This window comes from Ipomoea nil, unplaced genomic scaffold (genome assembly GCF_001879475.1).
Source record: "Ipomoea nil cultivar Tokyo-kokei standard unplaced genomic scaffold, Asagao_1.1 scaffold0878, whole genome shotgun sequence".
NCBI lineage: Eukaryota > Viridiplantae > Streptophyta > Magnoliopsida > Solanales > Convolvulaceae > Ipomoea > Ipomoea nil.
This window is the reverse complement of record NW_017617306.1, coordinates 1,561,856-1,586,113: the sequence shown is the minus strand read 5'-3', so window position 1 is coordinate 1,586,113 and position 24,258 is coordinate 1,561,856. Positions and strand designations below refer to the sequence as shown.

At 35.2% G+C, this 24,258-nt stretch overlaps 1 protein-coding gene and 1 pseudogene across 1 annotated transcript; one reads left to right on the top strand and one right to left on the bottom strand.

Moving 5' to 3' along the window:
• Nucleotides 1–5,674: 5,674 nt before the first annotated feature.
• LOC109179174 lies at nt 5,675–8,143 on the top strand (annotated as a pseudogene).
• A 6,775-nt stretch (nt 8,144–14,918) lies between these two features.
• LOC109179173 (putative receptor-like protein kinase At4g00960) lies at nt 14,919–17,241 on the bottom strand (the record flags this gene model as incomplete). The annotated part of the gene is made up of 8 exons (XM_019328736.1): nt 14,919–15,217; nt 15,319–15,477; nt 15,570–15,720; nt 15,798–16,029; nt 16,116–16,326; nt 16,410–16,519; nt 16,607–16,738; nt 16,821–17,241. Coding segments are annotated over 8 exons (1,635 nt in total), but the record flags the coding sequence as incomplete, so codon positions are not given.
• Between the last annotated feature and the right edge of the window lie 7,017 nt (nt 17,242–24,258).

Below are 24,258 nucleotides of genomic sequence, written 5' to 3'. Positions count from 1 at the left end.
TCTAGTAAGAGATAATAAGAATACAATTTTTTAAGAGGGAGTTTTACCTTTGACTTTTATAAATTTTCAGTTTTTATTAGAGTCTCATTTTTATAAAATTATTTCACGGATTTTGACTTTATTTGGCAAACAGTGATTAGTGGTTAGCGTTAGCAGATTGTGCTAGCGGTTAGTAAATAGCGGATTGTATTAGCAGATTTGACTAGCGGATTATGTTAGCAGTTTATAAAAAGATATTTGATAAAATTAACTGTTTAGATTAACGATTAACATGTAAAATGACATAAAGAGTATACATATATTTAATACTTAATAATATATATATATATATATATATATATATATATATATATATATTATAATAATAATAATCATAATAATAATAATCATAATAATAATATAAAAAAATTTTAAAAAATAATAATAATAAAGGGGAACTGTGCGACTCCTCTTTTGTAAATTTTGCTCCCCCACTTATCTCACATCGGTGGGATAAGTGGGGGATGAAGCCTTGAGGCTCCTATATAGGAGCCTCAAGGCTCCATCTTTTTAGAATAGCTATGCCCATCCGCCTGCCCAGCGGATGGGCAGGCTCATTAGTTTTTTTTTTTTTTTAATTATGTTAAGGGTATTTTGGGGAAAAAATTATTTTTTGCAAACGCTAAGCAGCGTTTGTAAACTTGGCAGTTTGGAGCAATCCGCTGTTCCAAACTGCCATTAACCAAATAACTTTTTCGGCGTTTTGACCTTGGTCAAAATGCCGAAATGGCGGATCCGCCAAAATTTTGGTGGATCCGTCATTAACCAAACATGTCCTTTAATTCGTGAGTAGGTCGAATCTAGGATAGTTGTTTATTAGTTATGATAGAAATTATAATATTTATTATAAAAAAATTGATATCAATTTAAAATAAATAAATAAATTATTAATTATAAAAAAATATTGTAATATTTATATGTGAAATTGTGCTACTATTTAAGTAAATGATTGTTAATAATGATAAATATTATAGTACTTATACGTGAAATTGTTAGGAACATGTGTAGTTAGATTTTGATGATACTAAACTGACTAGGAATTTAAACCCCTCTTTTACTCTCGTTGTTTAGTTTCTTTCAATTAGAACGAAACTTTCTGTGAGTTGTTTCTGCTCACAATATAATTCGTGCTCAGTTGTGCTCTACACGAATCAGAGCAGCTTTCAGACAGTCAAGTCAAGGTGAAGATCAAGAGAAGGCCAAGAGATTTGTTTATACCGAAATTTGGAAGGGTCTATCTCTCCTGTAATTGACAAATGATAAAGAAAGATAATTTGAATTGTGAAGACAACGAATGATAAGGACAATCATTCGTTACCAGAACCCGAGACTATGAGTCAAAGTTTGACTCGATTGGACAACTCTTATATGTTTGCAGAAGCATAAAATGTCCAAGTCTTAGAGCTAGGAAAATCATCATAGACAAATGGTCTCCTATGAATGATATTTTTAAATCCCAATGAGCATTAAATGATTGGTACTTTTGTCAGTACTAAAAGACAAAAAGGTAGGTCACCTTTTTGCTACCAATGGCTATATGGTACAAGTCGCATTAAAGTCTCCTTACCCAGCGGATATTACACACTGGTTAATAGGTTTGAAATCGCATCTTCCTCCAACGGATGAATTTCTCACACCTATAAGTACCCCTCTTCATCACTTGAAGAAGGTGTTGGTCATCACTCTATTGCTAACAAAGCTTTCAAAACTGTCAAAGTTACAAGCTATGTACGACCAGTGTGTGTGTTTGTGAAGATTATTTTTAAAGACAATCTAGCTCTCAAAGTCTTCACAACATCAAGAAATCTTGCACAAGTTCATACGAAAATCAAGCTTCATCAAGTCAAGATTTCAAGTTGGAGAAACCATCAACCTTTTCCAACCACTCAACTCTATAAAAGTTGATAGAGGCGGAGTAAACTCGGAGGAGTTGAAAAACTTTATCAAGTTGCTGTCCGGCTTAGTGATCAAGGAAGCAAGCTTGACTTAGTTTGTATTAGGAGTGATAGTGCAAACACTTTCACGAGTTGTGGAAGAAGATTGGAGTAGGTTTCGTTAATAGGCGAACCACTATAAAAATCCCTCTCTCATTCATATTTACTTTACTGCTTTACATTGCATTCTTATCAAACCTAAGAAAACATTTTCAACATTAAAGTGTGCAAAGAAACTTAAAAATGATACACTATTTTTCTGCTATGCACTACTCTTTCAAGTAAAGTTTTAAAATTCGCGTATGAGTCTATTCACCCCCCCCCCCCCCCCCCCTCTAGACTCTTACACCTTCGGTATCGGGACCAAAAGAAATTATGATATTTACAAAGTGTAATTATTTGTAAATATTGTAATACTTATATGTGAAATGTTATTTATGAAAAAAAAAAATTATGGGTAAAGGTCAAATAAGTCATTCAACTTTTATTAAAAGTGCAATTAAGCCATTGAACTCTAAAAATCTCCAAATAAGCCATTGAATTTGAAAACTGATGCAATTTGACCCTTTTTACCCTCCTATAGTATATTAACAATAGGTTATAGCTGATTTAGAGGTAACCGTGGTTCTAGTTCCGAACTGAAAGTTCCCAATTTCAGAAAATGGTGAACCGACAGTTCCGATTTGAACCATTGATTCAAAATTTATTTATTTTATATAAATTTCAATTCTATTTTTAAAATAGTCTAAATTCAACAATTATTTTTTAAAATTTTGTCATTATGATTTATTTTTAAAAAATAGTTATATCAAATATTTAAATATTAAAATTAAATAATAAATAAATAAAATTTTGGGCTTGAACTTAATTTTATTAAGATACGTAGGAAACTTAATAAGACAAGATTTTTTGAGTAGTTAAACAATATTTTTGATATGCATAATGTTTCCCGGTTACATAGGCCGTAAAATACAAAGATAAATGTTATCAAATTGGGTAGAGCTTTATCACCAATAGATTACTTTGGGGAAAGATAGGCAGTCACAAGTGAAAACAATAGTGACTTGACCAGTATTATCAGTACTGAGAAAGAAGAAGCTACTGATGGTCAAAATTATAAATGTGATACTACTATGGAACCAATGTGTGTTAGTTTGTCTGTTGTTTATGTAACACCCCAATTTTCTAATCCTTTTTAATTAAGTACAAAGCTTAAATATCATAACTAATCCATCACATTAAATACTAAACATTAGACAAAAGGGATGTCACCGCCACAGTCACACACACGGTGACTGCACAGGCTAAAGGAACTAACAATCCAAAAATTTCTACATTGAGTTGACGTGGGGGAAAAGTACCCCGATGTCTATCACCAAACAAAAAGGCAAGAGTCTACAACCATAATCCAAAAGATCATGAAATAAACAAAGTTTAGACTACTAGATCAACTACACTAGTCTAACTCGAACAACTCCCAACGCTGGGCCCACCTGAAAGGGGTTTTGCAAAACAACAAGTAGACAAGTAGAAAACACCCGTTAGCACGAAACTAAGTATAACCACACTCAACCCTATAAACTACTACAATATATACTTTGGAAAAACATTTGATTCACATTTCCAAATTAAGCAATCTCAATCACTTAGACAAAACCTTAATATAAACCACAAAGCTTTCTATATGCTTACAACCTAAATTATCAAATAGACATACTTCAACGATATCAAACCTTTCATCATGCTCGTACTATTGAATACTTAACATAGCAACCTCAATCCTATATGACAACTCAATAACAATCTCATGTCAACACATAAGCTTAACAAACCATCTCATGCTATCAAATTCTCAACATGTAATTAAGTGCAATCAAGTATCCAACATATAGTCTATCGTAAGCATATCATTCAAACTTGTGTAATCAAATATCAGTATGCAATCTAGTGCAACCCTCCTCAATATGCAATCTTGTGCAAACATTCTCCAATGCAATAAGAAGCTATAGAATAAATATACATATACTCTCGTTTGTAAATAGAATACTTTTCTGTGGAGGTTTCTTAGAGCCACAAGGACTCGATTGCTCTTTCTTTCTTGGAGTCGCAATAACTCGCTTTCTTAGAGTCCCAATGACTCGCTTTCTTAACAAATGGATGAGGTAGGAACTTCACCGTAGTGTGAACGAACCTATCCGGGTACGGCCTCTAGTCGACCTATGCTCAATCTCATCCACTGAACCACTCTCTTGGTTCTATACTCAACTCTGTGGAATCAGGTATCGAACTTTCAGCGTGCACACTCCCTGACCAGGATTCCAAGCCTGGTGGGCAGTTTCCAACCTCGTAACGTGGGAATACACCGCGTTACAAAATATCAGATCTCAATGTCCGGTCATCATCATCCGAAAGGACATAGTCCCAACGGGTCCTCCAAAACCTCACTTATATATATATATATATATATATATATATATATATATATATATATATATATATATATATATATATATATATATATATATATCATGCAATTCTTCTACTTATGCACTTATATGCAAGTCACTTCTCAACATGTTCTCAATGCAACAAGGAAATGATATTCCACATGCTCATGAGTTTTGGAAAATAATACAAGGCTCACGTTGGCCATTTATGCTCTTTTTAAACATGAAATGCTTGGGATGTAATTTACTGAACACATGCTCCAATTCTATATATCACTGTGAACTCTCAAAGAACACATAATCATGCTTTGAATTGCAAAACAACATACTCTGTACATTTCCACCATTATAACCAGACTACAATTTCTATGAAACATAATACACACTTTAGTCATGCTTTTCTAACAACACTTAATCACATAATGATCATGCTTCTTTACCTAATACTCAATAATCATCAAGCAGATAATAACAAGCAACTCCCATAGGCAGTAAGTCTGATACATCACATTTGCATATTACTGTAAACAATTCCATCACAATTTCTATCATAACATGCTCATTTCTAATCCAAATTGAACGAACTCAAAGCCCAAACGTGCGTCATAACGGCCCCAAGGTACCGAGCCACAAGGGCCCGCGATACCCGGTCCGAAACGACACATAGCTGAGCCACAAGGGTCCGACCACTACACAGGTAACCATCAACGGACCTAGCGGCGGGGCTAGGGGAGCCCTGCCGCTTGGAATCGTCTGGCGACGGCCTAGGGCCACGACCCTTGCCTAGGTCCGTCTAGCCACGGCTCCTCTCGTGGGCCGTTGGCTAGGCCCGTGACTTCCACTGGTGCACACTGAGAGGTGCACTAGTGGCTCTTTCTTCATCTGCAAGGCCAAACCAGACAATAAACCACCTCCAAAACATCAACAACACATCACACAACATCAACAAGGCATCCAATAGCTCAAACACACAATATTCTAGCATTCCTACTCATTTCTAACTATATCACAGAGGTTTCACAGAGCAAAAAACAAGCTGGGAATCTATGGGGTTATACCTTTGGAGCTTTCCCCCTTTAGCTTGGATTCCACCTTCTTCCCAAGCTAGACACCTCCTTCTTCACCTCCTAAACAACTCAAACAAACCAAACTCTATTTACTACAAGTCCTCAGAGACAAAGCTAAGGAAGAAAAGGAAGGAAGCTGATGAATGAAGGAAGGAAAATAGCTTACTGAGTTCTTCTCTTGTTGTAGATGAATGGGAAGCTAAGAATGGAATCAAGAGGCAAAGTTATGATATGTAAGTATTATATAGAGGCTCAAAACCCTAGGATGATACCCTATGATTGGTGGATGGCAATTGTGTAAATAGGACAAGGCAAGGAAATGCATCAGACACATTTTGGATGCTTTGTGGTCCACCATGTATCATGGACCATGGCTAGAAATGTTATTTAGAAAAAAGTTTGGGGTTGAAAGATAATTTTCCCAAAAATGTTTTCAAGTCAAACATTGACTTAGGCTTCTCGGTCATCTCCCGGTTTCACTTAGAGATAGTTTTCTCAGTTTAAAAACTTGGTACGCGAAGTACCCGAAAATTTAGGATTTTAAAATTAAAATAAGTTCCGGTGTTGAATTCATTTAAAATGTAACTCAAAACAATTTATTCAAACACCAATTTTACCTCAAAAAATTTTATTGAGTGAAAAATGACTATTTTGGAATTTCTTAAAATCGAATTTACAAAATTAAATTTTGGGTTGTCACAATTTAATTTTAGATATGGACATAATTGTAAATGCAGAGCCTCTCATCCTCTCACGGGTGAATTCGCCGTGATATGCAGAACCTATGTTTAATTTTATATATGGACCTTACACACGGTAAACAAATTGCTGCAGATATAAGAAAAACATCACCACCCAAACCCCCATTATTCATATAACATGGCCAAGGCTTACCTTCGCCCAAACACACATCAGAAAAACTTAACAAGTTTAGAGTTTACCTATAGGTTTCTGTTAGTTTGAAGTAAGAAGTGTAAATGTTGCCGGTTTCTGCCTCAAACACCGCACGCCGTCAACCACCACAAACCACCGCACGTCGTCGACCACCACAAACCACCGCACGCTGCCGTCCGCCTAACACAACGCCGCCGTCCACCGCCCGAACAGACGCCGATTGATGCCGCGCTGTTATACTGCTTCGTTTGTGTCTTCTCTCTAGATGGTAGAACGTAAAAAGGGGAAGGGAGATGAATAATAAAATAAGTAGGATTTTGTCAATTTATTAATACGTAAATTTGTATTTATTAATGTGTATACATTTATCGTATTATCCCCGTACTATCTTCGTATAATGTATCGTATTCTTACGGAGAATATATTTTATTAAAAGCTAATAATGCATTCCTCATATGCATGTTTAAAAAAGTAAACATGCATTCCTGGATGTAGCTTTTCGTATGTTTGTATCCCAAAAAAAATCATCCTACTTTTATATCCCATTCAAAAAGCCTTCCTTACAGGTGAATTCACCCCATAACGGCCGCCAAACTCCCCAGAAACTCCATAAGCTAACACGAAACCTCTAAACTCAACAATCAAATCTCTCTCCAAACGCGACATATTAGACAAAGCTCTTCACCTGATCGAATCCCAACCATTGAAATCTCCCTCCACCCACCTCAGTCCGGACTCCTATGCCGCCGTCCTCCACGCTTGCATTTCAAGAAAATCGTTCGAACACGGCCAAAGGCTATACCTCCACCTTCTCCTCCACCACGCCAACGGTGACTTTCTCAGCAACCCTGTACTGAAATCCAAGTTTATTACCCTCTTCTCTGTTTGTGGTCGGTGTGGCGAGGCTCGTCGTGTTTTCGAGCATGGTGTTGAGGCCGAGGACCTGCCCGACTCTGTGTGAGTGGCGATGGCTATTGGGTACTCCAAAAATGGGTGTTCCAAAGAAGCACTGTTTCTTTATTCTGAAATGCTGTCCCATGTCAACGAACCCGGGAATTTTGCATTTTCCGTAGCGGTGAAGGCTTGTTCGGATTTGTTGGACTTGACAGTCGGTAGAGCGGTTCATGCCCAGATTATTAAATCTACTACGGAGCCTGACCAAGTTGTATACAATGGCCTTTTGACTATGTACATGGAATGTGGGCGCTTCGAAGAAGTGCTGAAGGTGTTTGAGAAAATGCCTGAAAGGAATATTGTTTGATGAGATGGCTGGCTGTGGAGTTAAGCCTGATGGGGTGACATTTATTGCTTTATTGTCTGGTTGTAGCCACAAAGGGCTTACCGATCTTGGGCAAGTATTGTTCGAGAGAATGAGTTCAGAGTTTAGAATTGAGCCTTCTGTAGAGCATTATGCTTGTTTGGTGGATGCATTAGGTAGAGCCGGGAAAATCAAAGAGGCTTTGCAAGTAGTGAAAGGGTGCCTATGAAACCAAGTGGTAGTGTTTGGGGATCAGTGCAAAATTCATGTAAAATCCATGGAAACGTCTCTCTTGCAGAGGCGGTGGCAATACGACTCTTTGTGATAGAACCGAACAATGCAGGGAACTATATAATGCTGTCGAACACTAGGTTGTGAAGCAATAAATCACCTGTTCAAGGAGATACTCAGTTTACAGGTTCAGTTTTTATGTCATTGCTCCTTCGGCCACTAACAATCTCCAAGACAACAACACTAAAACTGTAAGTGCCAACTTTCTCTTGGATATATGTTGCAGTGAAAACTTTGGGAAAAAAAAAATGTCTTTAGTTAACATATTCTTTAACTGCATCTAACAGTTTGTGTATGTAGCTATTATGTGTGCCTGTCGTTACTATGTGATGTACCTTCAATTTGTTTACAAGTACAGAAACAGTTTACTACAAGTATAAAATTTGAAAGTTATTTTTAGATTAGGGTCTACAAATTAAGGTAAACCCTGATTCGTGGTATAATTTGCCAGCTAGGTTTGTATTAGGTACTGTGGAGTCTGTGGTGACAATGTCCCTATAGTACTCAATACAAATTCAAAACCTTCTCATACACTTTGATAGAGAGAGGAGCCAACTCAAATGCAAACCATTCCATAAGTATAAACTACAAACATATCTTAAATGTCAAAAATCAGGTGGTCTACTCATCGTCCCGACTGGATACCCTATTCGGAGTATCCATTAGTTGTAGTCCATATATGCTTCCCCCGGCAAATTATGCTGTAGACCCAGGGTCCAAAACTCGCGTCTGGAATAACGGTGCCGTTAGTGGCACCGTTTCCTCAGTCAATGATATATATATATATATATATATATATATATATATATATATATATATATATATATATATATATATATATATATGGTTGAGTTCAAATGAGGACAACAATATATAGAGGACTGTGAGGACAAATAATGGGCACACAACAAACTACTATCAAGCACACAATTTAATACATAATGGCACACAAGAATACATGTAAGCATCAGGTTTCGAACTCAGGCTCTATTAATTAACAAATGTATGCACGCAACATACAAACTGTGGCACACGACTACATTCTGCCTTGTACACAACATACAGGCTAACGGCACACACTACATCTGTCCTCACAGTCCTCTATAATATACTTGCCCTCATTTGAACGCAAGTATATATATATATATATATATATATATATATATATATATATATATATATATATATATATATATATATATATATATATATTTTGTTTTTGTTTTTGTTTTTTTGTAAATATAGAGTTCAAAAATTGTGAATATAGAGTTCTGTAATTATGAATATGGAAGAACGAATACTGAAGACAAACAGCAAGGAAGGAAGTAAATTTTTTTTTTTTTTCTTTTAATTCAAACGGCGCAAAACAACACCGTTTTGGACCCGGGTCCATGGCATAACAATTGGCTTCCCCCATTCTTGAACCATCTGGTCTAGGAACCATTTCCTTTCCAAACTTCGTTTATTAACGCGTATTCCTTTTCCGAAAAAATTACACTTTTGGTCCTATGACTATTAGGGTTCTGTTAATTTTAATCCACGACTTTAAAAACTAATAATTTAGTACCATAACTATGCAATTTTTAACAGATTTGGTCCATCCGGCCAAATTGCCGGCCAATTGTTGTCGGAATATTTTAATTTGTTTAATTTGAGGGCAAATCAGTCCTTCCAAGTTCAAAAAAAAGGGGGAAAGTTGAGAACACCGGAGATGGCATCGTATCCGCCGATGTGCTCCGAGTTAAGCTACCTTCAGAATCCACAGAATTCCTCGCCGGCATCAGAATTCTCATCGGCGACGATGTGTATTCCGTTCAAATTCCAATCTGCATAGATTAATTTTCGGCGGTGGCAGTGGAGGATTTCCAGACGGCAGCCTCGGTTCCTCTCTGGCGTGAAGTTTCTGGGCAGCTTCAAAATTTCTGGTCAGCTTCAATTCCACGACGGTGGCAGGTTTCCCGTTCGACGATAGCTTCAACAAATTGTTTCAGGCAGTATCTTTGTTTGGGTGGCAAATTAAATACAACACAGCTGAGGATTAATTCTAGCAGCAACAAACAAATTCTTTGGCAAAGCAACTATTTATTCACAACAATTGATTTTTCTTTCTCTTCACTCATTATTATGAAATTAGCAATATTATGGGGAAGACGAACGGAGATGGGGAAGATGAACGGGGAAAACATACGCAGAGAAGCTTTGTATGGCCGACGAGGAATTCTCCGGCGTTCTCTATTTTCTGCTTTTTTTTTTTTTTTCCACCAGGAATGATTGTATTGCCCCCCTTAATTAAACAAATAAAAATGAATTAAAAGATTCCGACGACAATTGACCGACGATTTGGCCGGATGGACCAAATCTGTTAAAATTTGCATAGTTAAGATACTAAATTGTTAGTTTTTAAAGTCATGGATTGAAATTAACAAGACCTTAATAGTCATAGGACCAAAATTGAAATTTACTCTTCCTTTTCCCCAACATTTTCCATTCGCAAGCTCTTCTCCTGTTTGAATACGATTAATTTAATAGAGAAAATTTTAATTTTGATCATATGATTATAGGGGTTTTGTTAATTTCAGCACTTAACTTTTAAAAATGTCAATTTAGTACCTTGAGTATGTAATTTTTGTAAATTTTGGTCACTCCAGCCAAATTTGGCCGAAAAAATTTAATCCAACATTTAGTCTATAATCCGAGGGGCAAAATGGTCTTTTGATCCTTTCTCCTTGTTAGGAATATATTGTAATAGTTTTTGATATGCCAAATTGTATTTTAGAATCCCCTAATTTTATTTGTTAAGTTTAGGCGTGTCATAGACCATGAAAGGAAAATTAACAATTATGAAGAAAGGGAAAAATACGAAGAAGAAGATGTATGCATATGATATGTATACTAAAATAAGCCCACATGCTCAAATCAAAGAAGAAGTCATACTGATGAATCTCATACGAAGAAACAAGAAGCAAACCAAAATTCATGAAGATATCTTGAAGATCAAGCATCTATGGAAAGAAAGAAGTACATCAAGAGGAATGCTATAATAACCAATAATCCATACAGCCGAGATGGATGAAAGCTTAAATTAGTTCCAAGAGATGAAGTAGGAGCTGAGGTTTCAACGGCAGATAGATAAAGTAGGAGAGCTGAGGTTTGAAAAGGAATAGACTAAGTTGGAGCAGAGGTTTCAAAGGCAGTTTCGTGAAGTCTCATCAAGCTATAAATAGTAAGAGATGAAGTTCCAAAGCTATTTTTGATATGCCTTGTATTTTAGAATCCCCAATTTTATTTGTTAAGTCTAGGCGTGTCATAGACCATGAAAGGAAAATTAACAATTATGAAGAAAGAGAAAAATATGAAGAAGAAGATGTATGCATATGATATGTATACTAAAATAAGCCAACACGCCCAAATCAAAGAAGAAGTCATACTGATGAATCTCATACGAAGAAACAAGAAGCAAACCAAAATTCATGAAGATATCTTGAAGATCAAGCATCTATGGAAAGAAAGATGTACATCAAGAGGAATGCTATAATAATTAATAATTCGTACAGCCGAGATGGATGAAAGCTTGATGTATAAGCCACAAGGTCTCATGTTCAAAACGCACTCCCTATAATTTTGTAAAGAAGCCGGAACAGAGGTTTCAAAGGCAGTTTCGAAATCAATTAAATAATAGAGATTGGTAATTTTATAAAGAAGCCGGAGCAGAGGTTTCAAACGCAGTTTCGAAATCAATTAAATAATAGAGATTGGAGATGAAGTCTCATCAAGCTATATATAGTAAGAGAGGTTTCAAGACTAAGTTAAGTTGGAGCAGAGGTTTCAAAGGCAGATTACAAAGGCGAAACTGCAATTAAATAATAGAGATTGTTTCGAAATGAGGTTTCGAGGCAGATTACAAAGGCGAAACTGCAATTAAATAATAGAGATTGTTTCGAAATGAGGTTTCGAGACTAAGTTTCGAAATCAACGAAATCAATTAAATAATAGAGATTGGAGATGAAGTCTCATCAAGCTATATATAGTAAGAGAGGTTTCGAGACTAAGTTAAGTTGGAGCAGAGGTTTCAAAGGCCTTTTACAAAGGCGAAACTGCAATTAAATAATAGAGATTGTTTCGAAATGAGGTTTCGAGACTAAGTTGGAGCAGAGGTTTCAAAGGCAGTTTCGAAATCAACGAATATATAGTAAGAGAGGTTTCGAGACTAAGTTAAGTTGGAGCAGAGGTTTCAAAGGCAGTTTCGAAATAGATGCAGTTTACAAAGAGATGAAGTTAGAAGATGCAGTTTACAAAGAGATGAAGTTAGAAGATAGAGATTGGAGATGAAGTTAGAGATGCGAGATTGGAGATGAAGTTAGAGATGCAGTTTACAAAGAGATGAAGTTAGAAGATAGAGATTGGAGATGAAGTTAGAGATGCTCTTTACAAAGAGATGAAGTTAGAGATGAAGTCTCATCAAGCTATATATAGTAAGAGAGGTTTCGAGACTAAGTTGGAGCAGAGGTTTCAAAGGCAGTTTCGAAATCAATTAAATAATAGAGGATGAAGTTAGAAGATAGAGATTGGAGATGAAGTTAGAGATGCTCTTTACAAAGAGATGAAGTCTCATCAAGCTATATATAGTAAGAGAGGTTTCGAGACTAAGTTGGAGCAGAGGTTTCAAAGGCAGTTTCGAAATCAATTAAATAATAGAGGATGAAGTTAGAGATGCTTTCATCTCATTAAGCTATATATAGTAAGAGCTGAGATTGGAGATGAAGTTAGAGATGCAGTTTACAAAGAGATGAAGTTAGGGATGAAGTCTCATCAAGCTATATATAGTAAGAGCTAAAGTTGGAGATGAAGTTTCAATCAAGGATTGAATTCACACCATCAATATGAAACCCAGATCAAGAGATCTCATTGACCGAAACACTTCATCAGTAGCCATACAGAGAGAATAAAATACACAGAAGATGAAAGTCCCAGAAGGCTTGATCTACACCAGAATTATTTTAAGAAGCCTTCACGTGAAGACAAGATCTGCATCAGAAATATTTTAAGTCTCTTCACATGGACCAAGAGCTAAGCAACGGCCAAAACATCAGAGATATTATTTTTAATATGATCTTCTGAGAAAGCTACAGATCTTCTGCAAAAGGCTACAAGAATTCAAAATTGAGATTTGGAATTCAAATTTGAGATCTACAATTCAAAATTTGAGATTGTCTTTTTCCAATGGACAACTTCTCAAAACCAGCTATAAAAGGATGAAGAATGAAGCAGATGAAAGCACTTCCAACACAAGCAACAAGCAGTACATATGGGCAAGTGCTATACTCAAAAGTGAGAATATATTTAAGTGAGAAAAACACTCAAAGAGCTCAAAGAGAAAATATTCAAGAGTGTTTTAATTCTTCATCATTGAGAGATTTGCTGCATATTGAAGATCCATTCAAGAAGTCTCAAAGTTGGAAAGTCAGTGAAAACTTGTTTTTCTACAAACAAGTGAATCAACAGTGTTGGAGAACACTGGACGTGATTAGTGCGGGCTTTGTGATCAAAGCACTAGATCACGGGATCGTCGAAGACGGGGGAAAAGTAGCACGGAGTTGTGAAATCCTGGATTGTCACACGGAGCTGTGAAATCCGAAACAGCAGTGTCGGAGGCACTGGGCGTGATTGATGTGGGCTTGGTGATCAAAGCACCAGATCACGGGATACGTCGACCGGATCATGGAAGACGGGGGGAAAGTAGCACGCAGTTGTGAAATCCTAGAAAGTAGCACGGAACTGTGAAATTCGAAGCAGCAATGTTGGAAGCACTGGGCGTGATTAGTGTGGGCTTAGTGATCAAAGCACTAGATCACAAAAATTCATTGTATCTAGGAACCAAAAAGTGGTGGATATAGTGAATTGCTCTTGGACGATAAGAGCAAGTGGAGTAGGGGGATTACATCACCTCCGAACCACTATAATTGCCTTGTGTCATTTACTGCTTTATTTACTTACTGCTTATCACGTTGATATGCTTGACACAATCACACAACTCGTATTTATTTATTCCGCTGCGTATAAGACTCTAACAATCTAGTTAAGAGTCTTGATATCTCTGTTGCCTTAGCAATTGTTGTATTCGCGAAAATGTTTAAAAGTCTATTCACACCCCCCCCCCCTCTAGACTTTTACCTCACCCCCTTTGGGACCAACACTCCTAATTGTTGTTGACCCGGTTCAGACACATTTGACCAGGTTTGACTTTAGCTTCTTCGGTTTACATTCTTCGCCGACGTTTTGGCGTCATTATCCAACAACGGCCTGCCGGAGGATGGCGGCTGGCGCCGCTGCATCGCCAAAACAGCTGAATCATTAGTATCCATGGTGCCGCAAGAGATTATGTTTCGAAAAATGCTTGAACCTTCGCCACCGCCGCCGCCGGAATTGCTCCGGCTCTTGTCGAGCGTGGAATTTGAGGTTGTCGAGCGCGGCGTGCCGCTCTTTTCCTCGTTGCCTTCCTCGTCGCCGCGCTTCTTCTTCGCGAACAGCGAGCGAAGGGAAGAGGATTTTTGATCGGCGTTGACGCTGCGCCTTCCGTCAACTCTTCTTCTTTTTCAGGTTGAACCGGGTCAACAACAATTAGGAGAAAGGATCAAAAGACCATTTTGCCCCTCATATTATAGACTAAATGTTGGACTAAATTTTTCCGGTCAAATTTGGACAGAGTGACCAAAATTTACAAAAATTACATACTCTAGGTACTAAATTGACACTTTTGAAAGTTAGGTGCTAAAATTAACAAAGCCCATATAGTCATGTGACAAAAATTGAAAATTTCTCACTTTAATATTATGACAAGTATTGTAAACTTATTTTATTTATTTGTTTAGATTTTTTTATTTCCAAAAATAATATTGGGAACTATTCCTTTTGCAGAGAATGTAATAGGCATCTTGAGAAACTCATGGTATCAGGTATTCACAAGTCTTAATTTTTAATTATTTTTGTGACGTAAAAAAATCATTTACTTACAGACATGCTTATATTTTGTTCTACGTACATATTTATATTTATTTATGGATAAAAAATTTATAAATAAATAAATACAAACACATCACAATTCACAAGCAAGCTAGCAAGATCAAAATAGGTATAACTAGCGACCTGAGAAACGAGAAAATGAAATGGTGGCATTAGTAAGTGTTGAAGTGTTTGTAACTGTAGGTATCCTTTTATTGAAACAGTAATAGTGGTTGGCCTGTTTTGAGGTTTTTGAATGATTGAGGCATCAGTACTTGAAAGCATGACCACTAGTTCTGACATGCTTGGCCTTATATTCGAGGGTGATTGGGTGCACACCAATGCTATTTCCAACATTCTCTTCACTTCCGCTGTACTGAAAGCATGACCACCAGTTCTGACATGCTTGGCCTTATATTCGAGGGTGATTGGGTGCACACCAATGCTATTTCCAACATTCTCTTCACTTCCGCTGCTTCATACTCATTTGGGTCTAAATTATTGTCCACCAATCCTAGATGTTCATCATTCTCGTACAATTTCCATGCCTGTATTTATTATAAAATGATACATATATATAGAAGTCAAATGTTGAATAATATATCAAGATAAACTGGCTGCTTCTTTAACAAGAAATTACCTGTTCTAGGAGATACTCAGTTACAGGCTCAACTTGTAAGTCACTACTCCGTCGCCCACTGATGATCTCCAAGATAACAATGCCAAAACTATAGATGTCAACTTTCTCTGATAAATGGCCATGAATTGCATATTCTGGCGCTGTATATCCCCTGTTGCAATGAGCAATAGTTAAGTGCAAATTAAAAGAAAACTAACCTGGAAAACAAAATAAGGTTGTTAGGCTTACAAAGTCCCAGCAAATTTAGTTGTAAGATGACTCTTATTTTCTGGTAAAAGCCTTGCCAAACCAAAATCAGCTATTTTGGGCTGGAATTCGTCATCCAGTAGTATATTGCTAGATTTTATGTCTCTGTGTATGATGCATACATCAAATTGTTCATGCAGATAGGCAAGACCCCTAGCTGTACCCAATATTATATCAACCCTTTGCTTCCAATTCAGCATTCCCCGTTTCTCTCCTGCCAATTCAATCATGAAAAATGTGATGGAAATTAAAAAGTTTTATTTGTATAACATACAATATAATGTTTGAGGATGGGAGTACCATATATGTATCTGTCAAGGCTAGCGTTTGGCATGTATTCATAAACCAGTATGAGCACCTTTGCATTGCCAGAATATCCCAATAGACGAATGAGATTGGGATGATTCGCATTTGTAATAAGACTAACTTCAGTCTCGAAGTTTGCCTTTGCTCTACTAGAAATTGTTGTCAGTTTCTTTACTGCCACCACATCCCCGCTCTGTAGGGTGCCCTGCAGTTTAGTCATAGAAGATCAGAGTGGTGGCTTTGCTTATATATTCTTTCAATTCTGCCCTCGTGAATATTGTTACTTACCTTATATACATCACCAAAACCTCCTTTTCCCAGTATATTTTCTTCACTGAAATCATTTGTTGCTGCTTTCAAATCTTTATATATGTAGCTCTTTGCCCCCAAAATATTACCTATAAAAGATGACAGTCCATAAATTAACACATACCTAAATATGAATATTGGATATGATGACTGCCACTAAACGAGCTTCAATTCACCTTTTCTCCAAGCATTTTGCTTTCCTGATTGTCGATACAATATGAAAAGGGCTGCTAATACCAAAATGATTCCTACACTACCAACTACACCCGCCGCAAGAATAATAGGTTTCTTCTTCCCTGAACTACTCCCTGGAGAAGATGCAACCAGTTAGATGATGCTTCAATTCCAACATTATTAAAACTTTCATTTCATATTCTAGTACGTTCGTACCTCTTCCTAGGAAGGGTGCTATGTCAGTTGTCTGGTTATCAGCAAAAAAAGGGGTGTCTGAATATCTCAAGAAACATCCTGCATCCACAGCTCTTCCATCCGCAGAATTAGGTAAACAACCCTTTATGTTATTGTAAGCTAATGACAAACAATCTTGACAGCTGCTTTCGCTCACGGTTTCAGCACATTGTGCCACCGCATAGGTGGTAGCACCACCAGGACCAGGAGGTTCCTCCGGCAGCTTAGCTGCAGCGTAAAAGCCATTAATTCTGGGCGTTGCAAGTAGAAGCTCATTTAGTAGTTTTTGTGCTGTCGCATTGAAAATATCTTGTTTGCTGCCAGTTTGTTTACCACAAACTCGATAGGTTCCTCCTGTAATCGGATCTGTAATCTGGTCGTCGAAGTAACTATCGCGGTACCTATATACAGGGAGTCAGGGACGGAGTCAGAAATTTTGTTAAGAGGGAGCGAAAACCTAGGGACGGATCCATCAATTTTTTCAAGTGAAGAGAAATATTAAAACAAGAGAGATAATTTAAAAAAAAATAAAAAATTACCCAAGAAATATAACTATAAATATTGTTGGATATGCGAGAAAACTAAAATACAGAAATTTTACTAAAAATATTCATAACAAACTATGAAACATCATTAATTTGATAAAATAATTTGAATAAAGAACACATTATAAATTACACATCTCATTTTAATATAAAAGAATGTTTTATATATATATATATATATATATATATATATATATATATATATATATATATATATATATATATATATATATATGTGTGTGTGTGTGTGTGTGTGTGTATTTTATTAAATATTAAAAAAGTTATTAACAATGTGATTGTGTTCCAGCCAAAATAAAATTGTAAAATTGTGATAATGCTAACAAAGGATTCAAACTCTAGACCTTCACTATAACTAAACACAAGCTCTGCCAACTAATTTATCTCACTTCTTGTTAACATTTATCTGTTTCTTTATACTAATACTAAAACTTGTATTATATATACATATATACATACAACTATTATATATGGGCAGGGACGGAGGTACATTAGGGGGTAGGGGGGCCATGACCCCCCCCACCCTCACCCCTACCCCTACCCTTACCTTAAATTTTTTAGTAAATATGTATGTATATATTGATATAGTAGGGATAAAATACACTTTGACCCCCCTTCTAATTTATATATATATATATATATATATATATATATATATATATATATATATATATATATATATATATATATATATATATATATATATTATGTTTATATTAAATGAACTCAAAATATATATTAAAGTTCAAATTCATTAAACAAAAAGAAATAAATCAAATAATTAAAGTGATCATTTTTCTTTATTATCTTACTTCTTTTATCAAGATTTTAATAACGAATGGCATCAAGTATACATTTTAATCTAAAAAAATCTCCAAATTTGAGATATATGCTTTGATTTTTTTTTAGTTATATATGTTGATTAATTAATTAGTGATTTATTGTGTGTTTTAATTATTTATTTACATTTTTAAGATGTACATTTGCTAGTTTAAATGATTAGTTTTGAAATTGATAAAAATTAATATTGATTATTTAATTCGTCTTGATTTTTGTCTTTATCTTTCAAGTTTTGAAATATTCAGGTAACCAGTAAAATGAAAATAAGTTAATTATGAACAAATTTGGTAACAAAGTAATTGACAAAAATTTTTATTTGATGTTAAGTGACATTCTATATTTAAATAAATGTTGTTGTTATTGTTATTATTATATAGAATGTCACTTAACAAAGTATTGATGTTCATTTATGTTGTTTGGTCTTTCTTGATGAAGATGATGCTTTATAGCATCAATTAGTATGTAGGTTTAGAAGGCTTTTTGAATGCTGCTTAGATCTTGAATTTTTTATTTTTATTTTTTGTAATGCAACCAATATTTAATAAAAGCTAAGTAGTTAATAGGTAAGTTCTGGAATGATTTTTGTGAATCACTTTAATTTTGAAAGTCTTTTGTGTTGAAAACTACCAACATTTCAATATATTGAAAGAAATCAATATTATATTTATAGAAAGTCTTGAGTGTTGTTTTAAAATTTTTGTGTACTTACAAGCCGGAGCATCTCAAAAACAATTTTTAACATCATAAATTTTGCATGTTTAAAATATGAAAAAATGATAAAAGAAATGACCCAGTCTACGCAAGAGTACAAGAGTATAATTAGAGAAAGAGTATAATTAGGGAAATATTAAATTAATAATGAGCCTAAATGTGTTTGGACAGAATTACCCTTACATTAAACAGTCACTTAACACCTCTGTTAGAAAAAGGACGAAAATTGCATCATAGCTTATAACTTAGGGATGAAAAGTGGGTATTTACAACACTTAGGGACGAATCCTACAATTACCCTATAACTTAGGGACGAAAAATGCACTTTTCCCTAAAAATAATAAAAAAAAGTAATATCCAAGTCCATTATGCTTGCTCTGCCATTCAGTTCCTATTTTCACTGGAATCTCTCTTAAATTTTTTATCTAATTTCTTTATGGCTTGTTCTCTACTTTGCACTTTTGTCTAATTTCTTTATGGCTTGTTCTCTACTTTGCACTTTTGTTGTTTGCCGCAATTGTTCTTTACCTCATAATTATATCTAACTTCGATTATTCTTACAATATTCAGTATTTTCCTTAGTTTCATGCTTCTATAAAATTTATGTGCTTTAACATCATTCTAATTTTGATTTCTAGTGCACTGGAATTATTTTCTAGTACCGGAATATATTTCCAGTTCACTGGAAAATAATATTCCAGTGCACTAGCAATAATGGATTGTGTCCAAAAATTAACTATACAATACTTGACACTTGTTCTCCAAATATTAACTATACATATAGATGATTTTTCATCTTGTCAATAAAACATTCTAAGTGAGACAACTGAAGAGTTGGTTGTGCAAAAAAAAAAAAAAAAAAAAAAAACTGATGTTTGGTAATTAGTACTTAGTAGTGTATTTGAACTTTGGATTACTATTTTGTTATATAATGTTTAGAATTTGAATTTGGACTATGTGAATAAGTATTGTTTGGTAGTGTGTTTGTAAAATTAAGAAATACTTTGTATTAAAATTTGGGGTTCTTAAACCGAACGGATTATCGAACCGAAACCAAATTTTTTCAAACCAAACCAAAATCGAACCAAACTATAATGTTAAACCGAATGATATCATTTTTTTAAATATCAAAATACTAAAATCGAAACTGAAACCGAAAAATCGAACCGAAATCTCGAAACACCCACCACAAATTGAACGTGCGGCAAGGTGGTAGTTGACGAAGACTAAGGTGGTGAGCATTCTAAGTTTCTAACATTGAGTGTGACTTTGAGGGCCATGCATACTTGACCGCAGTTATATATGACTTGTGTCGTTTTGGCTACGGTTTGAATGCAGTATTGAATTATTTAATTAATTAGTTAATTTTTTGATATGAGAAATTTGTAGTAACTATTTGATGATATGAGTTGGATAAATTTTACTATTATATAATATTCTACACTACATTATGCATGTCATGTTTCATTTTGTCTATGGTTTGAATGCGGTGTTGAATTATTTAATCAATTAGTTAATTTGTTTGGATGACAAGAGATGCCTATTTACAATTAATATTTGAAGGTGTGAATTGAGTAAACTCCACTACTATATACTCTGCTACTATAGTAACGCATGTTTATTTTTGTTACAGTTTGTTTAGAATGTTGAATTATTTAATCAATTAGCTAATTTTAACTTAGAGTTAATTTCACTTTTTGTCCTAAATTTATAGGTAACAATCCACTTGTAGTCATTTTTTTTTTATCTGAACATCATTTTTTGGTCCTAGTATTATTATGACATGACCAATTTTGGTCCTTTATAAAAAAAACGTTGAAATTTTGTTAAATACAAGGGTATTTCGCTCTTTAATTATGAATTATTTCAAAAAACATAAAACATATAACGGGTCAACGCACTTTGTATTAAAAAGATCAAAATGTCCTTCAATTTAATGAAATTTTAACGATTTTGTTGTTAGAGAACCAAAATTGGTCATGTCACAATAATACTAGGACCAAAAGAGAATATTTTAATAAAAAAAAGGACTAGATGTGAATTGCCACATATAAATCTAAGACAGAAAATGGAATTAACTCTTTTAACTTATACTATTATAAATTTATTTGTTTAATTTCGGTCTAATTTTTCAATACAAAACATTCTTAATACATAAATTATTGGTGTGAATCAGATGAAAATAAGTCTTATAAAATTTTACTAACTAGTACGGAGTAAGTTTTCTCTCTACCTAGGTTTTTTCTAGGGTTTCGGTCGGCTCAATTGACGTCTCTCTCCGGCAGTTTACCGGCGTTCACGAGCAACTACACGAACAAGCAGAGAAGGGCTACGCTGCGAGGCTACTGTACGTCTGAGAGCATGGCTTCGTCATCGACTAGTGCGGCGACGGTGGCAGGGATCACGGCCAGATGGGCCGACCTTGTGTTGGAGGAGGTGGAGGCGGCGTTCGTGCCCCAGGAGGAGGAGAATGGCGGGGGGTAGGACGACGCGGTGGAGGAGGAGTCGTGGGGGGTGGTTGGTCGTTTCTTGACGAGGAAGCTTGTTAAGCTTGAGTTTATGAGTCAAGTTATGGCATCCGTTTGGCAACCGGTAAGTGGAGTTCAGGCTTCTGAGATACAACCGGGTTGTTTCTATTTGTTTTCATCATATAACGGATGTGCAAAGAGTCATTGATGAGGGGCCATGGTCGTTTGATAATAGTACTTTTGTTTGCAAAGAAGTGCTCGATGGGCAGGGGCGGAGCCATGATTGAATAGTGCGGGGGTCCAACTACGGTTGAAATACTAAATCAACATTGATATCCAGTTAACATATTTCAAAATAATCATTACATTACAAATTTAATAAAGTTTACAATAAATAATTTATAATTGAATCTATATTAAATTATTTTGTAATATGTTTTTCAATGCACATTGCTTTGTACAGTTGAAAAATGAAACCATTCATGCATAATGTTTTAAAAAGACTATTGATTATTTCTTGAAAACTACCATCTTCACAACATAACATAATAACAATTGTTTCCTTAAATACATATACTACACAATTTTTACATTATTATGCATGTTAAATTAAATACAACATTTATCATGTAACCACAAATCTGCATAATTAAGCAAACAAATGCACCTTCATATCCATTATTTAGAATAAAACAAAATCACTATTTAAAATAAACAATAGAATATGAAACAAAAATTAACCAAACATGTAGTTAGAAACAAAAACAAAAACAAAAACAAAAACAAAAACAGAAACAGAAATTAACTTGAAAAATATGCATAGATTTTAATGACAAATTATCTTGTTATAGCGTATATATCGCATATATATATGGTTCTAGAGAGAGAAACTAGTAGGTAGGTTAAATGAGGTTTAATAATTTGAATGTGAGTCACAATATATATAGTGACTACATAATTTGAAATGAGAGACAACGGGAGATGTTGAGAAGATGAGAAGTTTATAACTTAGCTTGTAGGATTAATTTAAGTGGGAGGGGGGCCAAATATTTGAAAAGAACAACAAAATTTTAATATTCTATATAATATTCTTTTTTAAAAAATTTAATATTATATTTAATATTTAAAAAAAAATAAAATTGGGGGGGGGGGGGGGGGGGGGTCAAGGCCCCCCTTGGCATACCTTTGCCTCCGCTCCTGCCGATGGGGTTCTCCCCGTGAATGTTAAGCTGGATACCGTTGATATGTGGATCCAATTTCATGACTTGCCTACCGGATATACGTCTGAGTTGATTCAGGAACAAATTGGAAATTACCTGGGGGTGTTTGTGAAGAGGGATGACCGTTTTCAGAATGCGCCATGGAAAACGTTTTATCGAATTAGGGTTACATTGTCTGTGGATAAACCTCTGAAACGCAGAATGAAATTTGTGAAGCGTGATAAAACGACCTGTTGGGTTTCTTTCAAGTATGAGCGGCTGCATACTTACTGTTTTTTCTGTGGGATGCTCGGACATGCCTACAGGTTTTGTCGTGGTGCGAGAGACTCGGTGGTACCGGTTGAGGAGTATCCGTATGGCCCGGAGTGTGATACCCGGTAATTTTAAGCAAAAATATAATTTTGAGAAAATATTATTTAGTTCACCCTTAAAATATTTTCGTATGTTGCCAAAAGAATTTTTGAAAATTATTCTTATAAAAATTATTTTGTTACATTTATCTACTAGTATTTGCACCCGTGCGATACACGGAATGAATTTGTTGTAATATATTAAAAATATATTGTTGTAATTTGGCCTATCAACTAGCTCAATTCTCGTGTGATGATTGCACGGCAATAGCTTGGAGATATGCGTGTATATGTATGCATGTATAGAGTAGAGAAGTAAAAGAGAAAGGAGAAGAAGAAGAACACCAAATGTAGGGCACAACCTTATAATTTCATTAGCCTTCACTATCAATTTATAGGAATCCATACAACCTTTCATATCCTTAATCATAAACAATGTAATAAGTAGAAGGCAAATGAAGAGACTCAAGATTAATGGCCATAATGAAATATTTATAACACTCCCCCTTGGCCATTATCTTACCACACTCATGCCTCGTTAAAAACCTCGCTAGAAAAACCCAGTGGGAAAAACCTAGACGAGGAAAAGAGTACACGAAGTATGTTGATCCATGTGTTGCACCGGTTGCCTCATTAAAAACCTTAGCCTAAGAAAACCCAGTGGGAAAAAACTTAGCCAAGGAAAAGAGTACAAACATAAGCCTTCTGGGCATAATCTTCAAGATTTCAAGAGTTTTCAGGACTATCCACTCAAGTGCACCAACATCGGTTGCCTCATTAAAAACCTTAGCTTAAGAAAACCCTGTGGGAAAAACTTAGCTAAGGGAAAAAGAGTACAACCATATGCTTTCGTAGCATAATATTCAGGATATCAAAAGTCCTCTAGATTGTCCATTCTAGCACAGCTAGGCGTTGTTGCTCCCCCTGAAGATAACAATCTTCTAAGCCCACGCATCCCAATTTTATGAACATATTACTCAAAAATGGATGTAGGCAGAGACTTAGTGAACATATCTGCAAGATTGTTCAATGGGGAAAACATTCTCAATAAGAATTTTACAACTCTTCTAGAGTTCATGTGTGTAGAAGGATTTAGGTGCAACATGTTTTGTAAGGTTCACCTTAACAAAACTATTACTTGCTTGTGCAACACAATCTTATTTGTCCTCATATGGGACATTGGGGGTAAAAATATAACATAACCAGTTTTAGACTTGGCATCATAGAGATCAAATAAAAGAGCCAATGCCCAAGTAGCCCATCAAAAC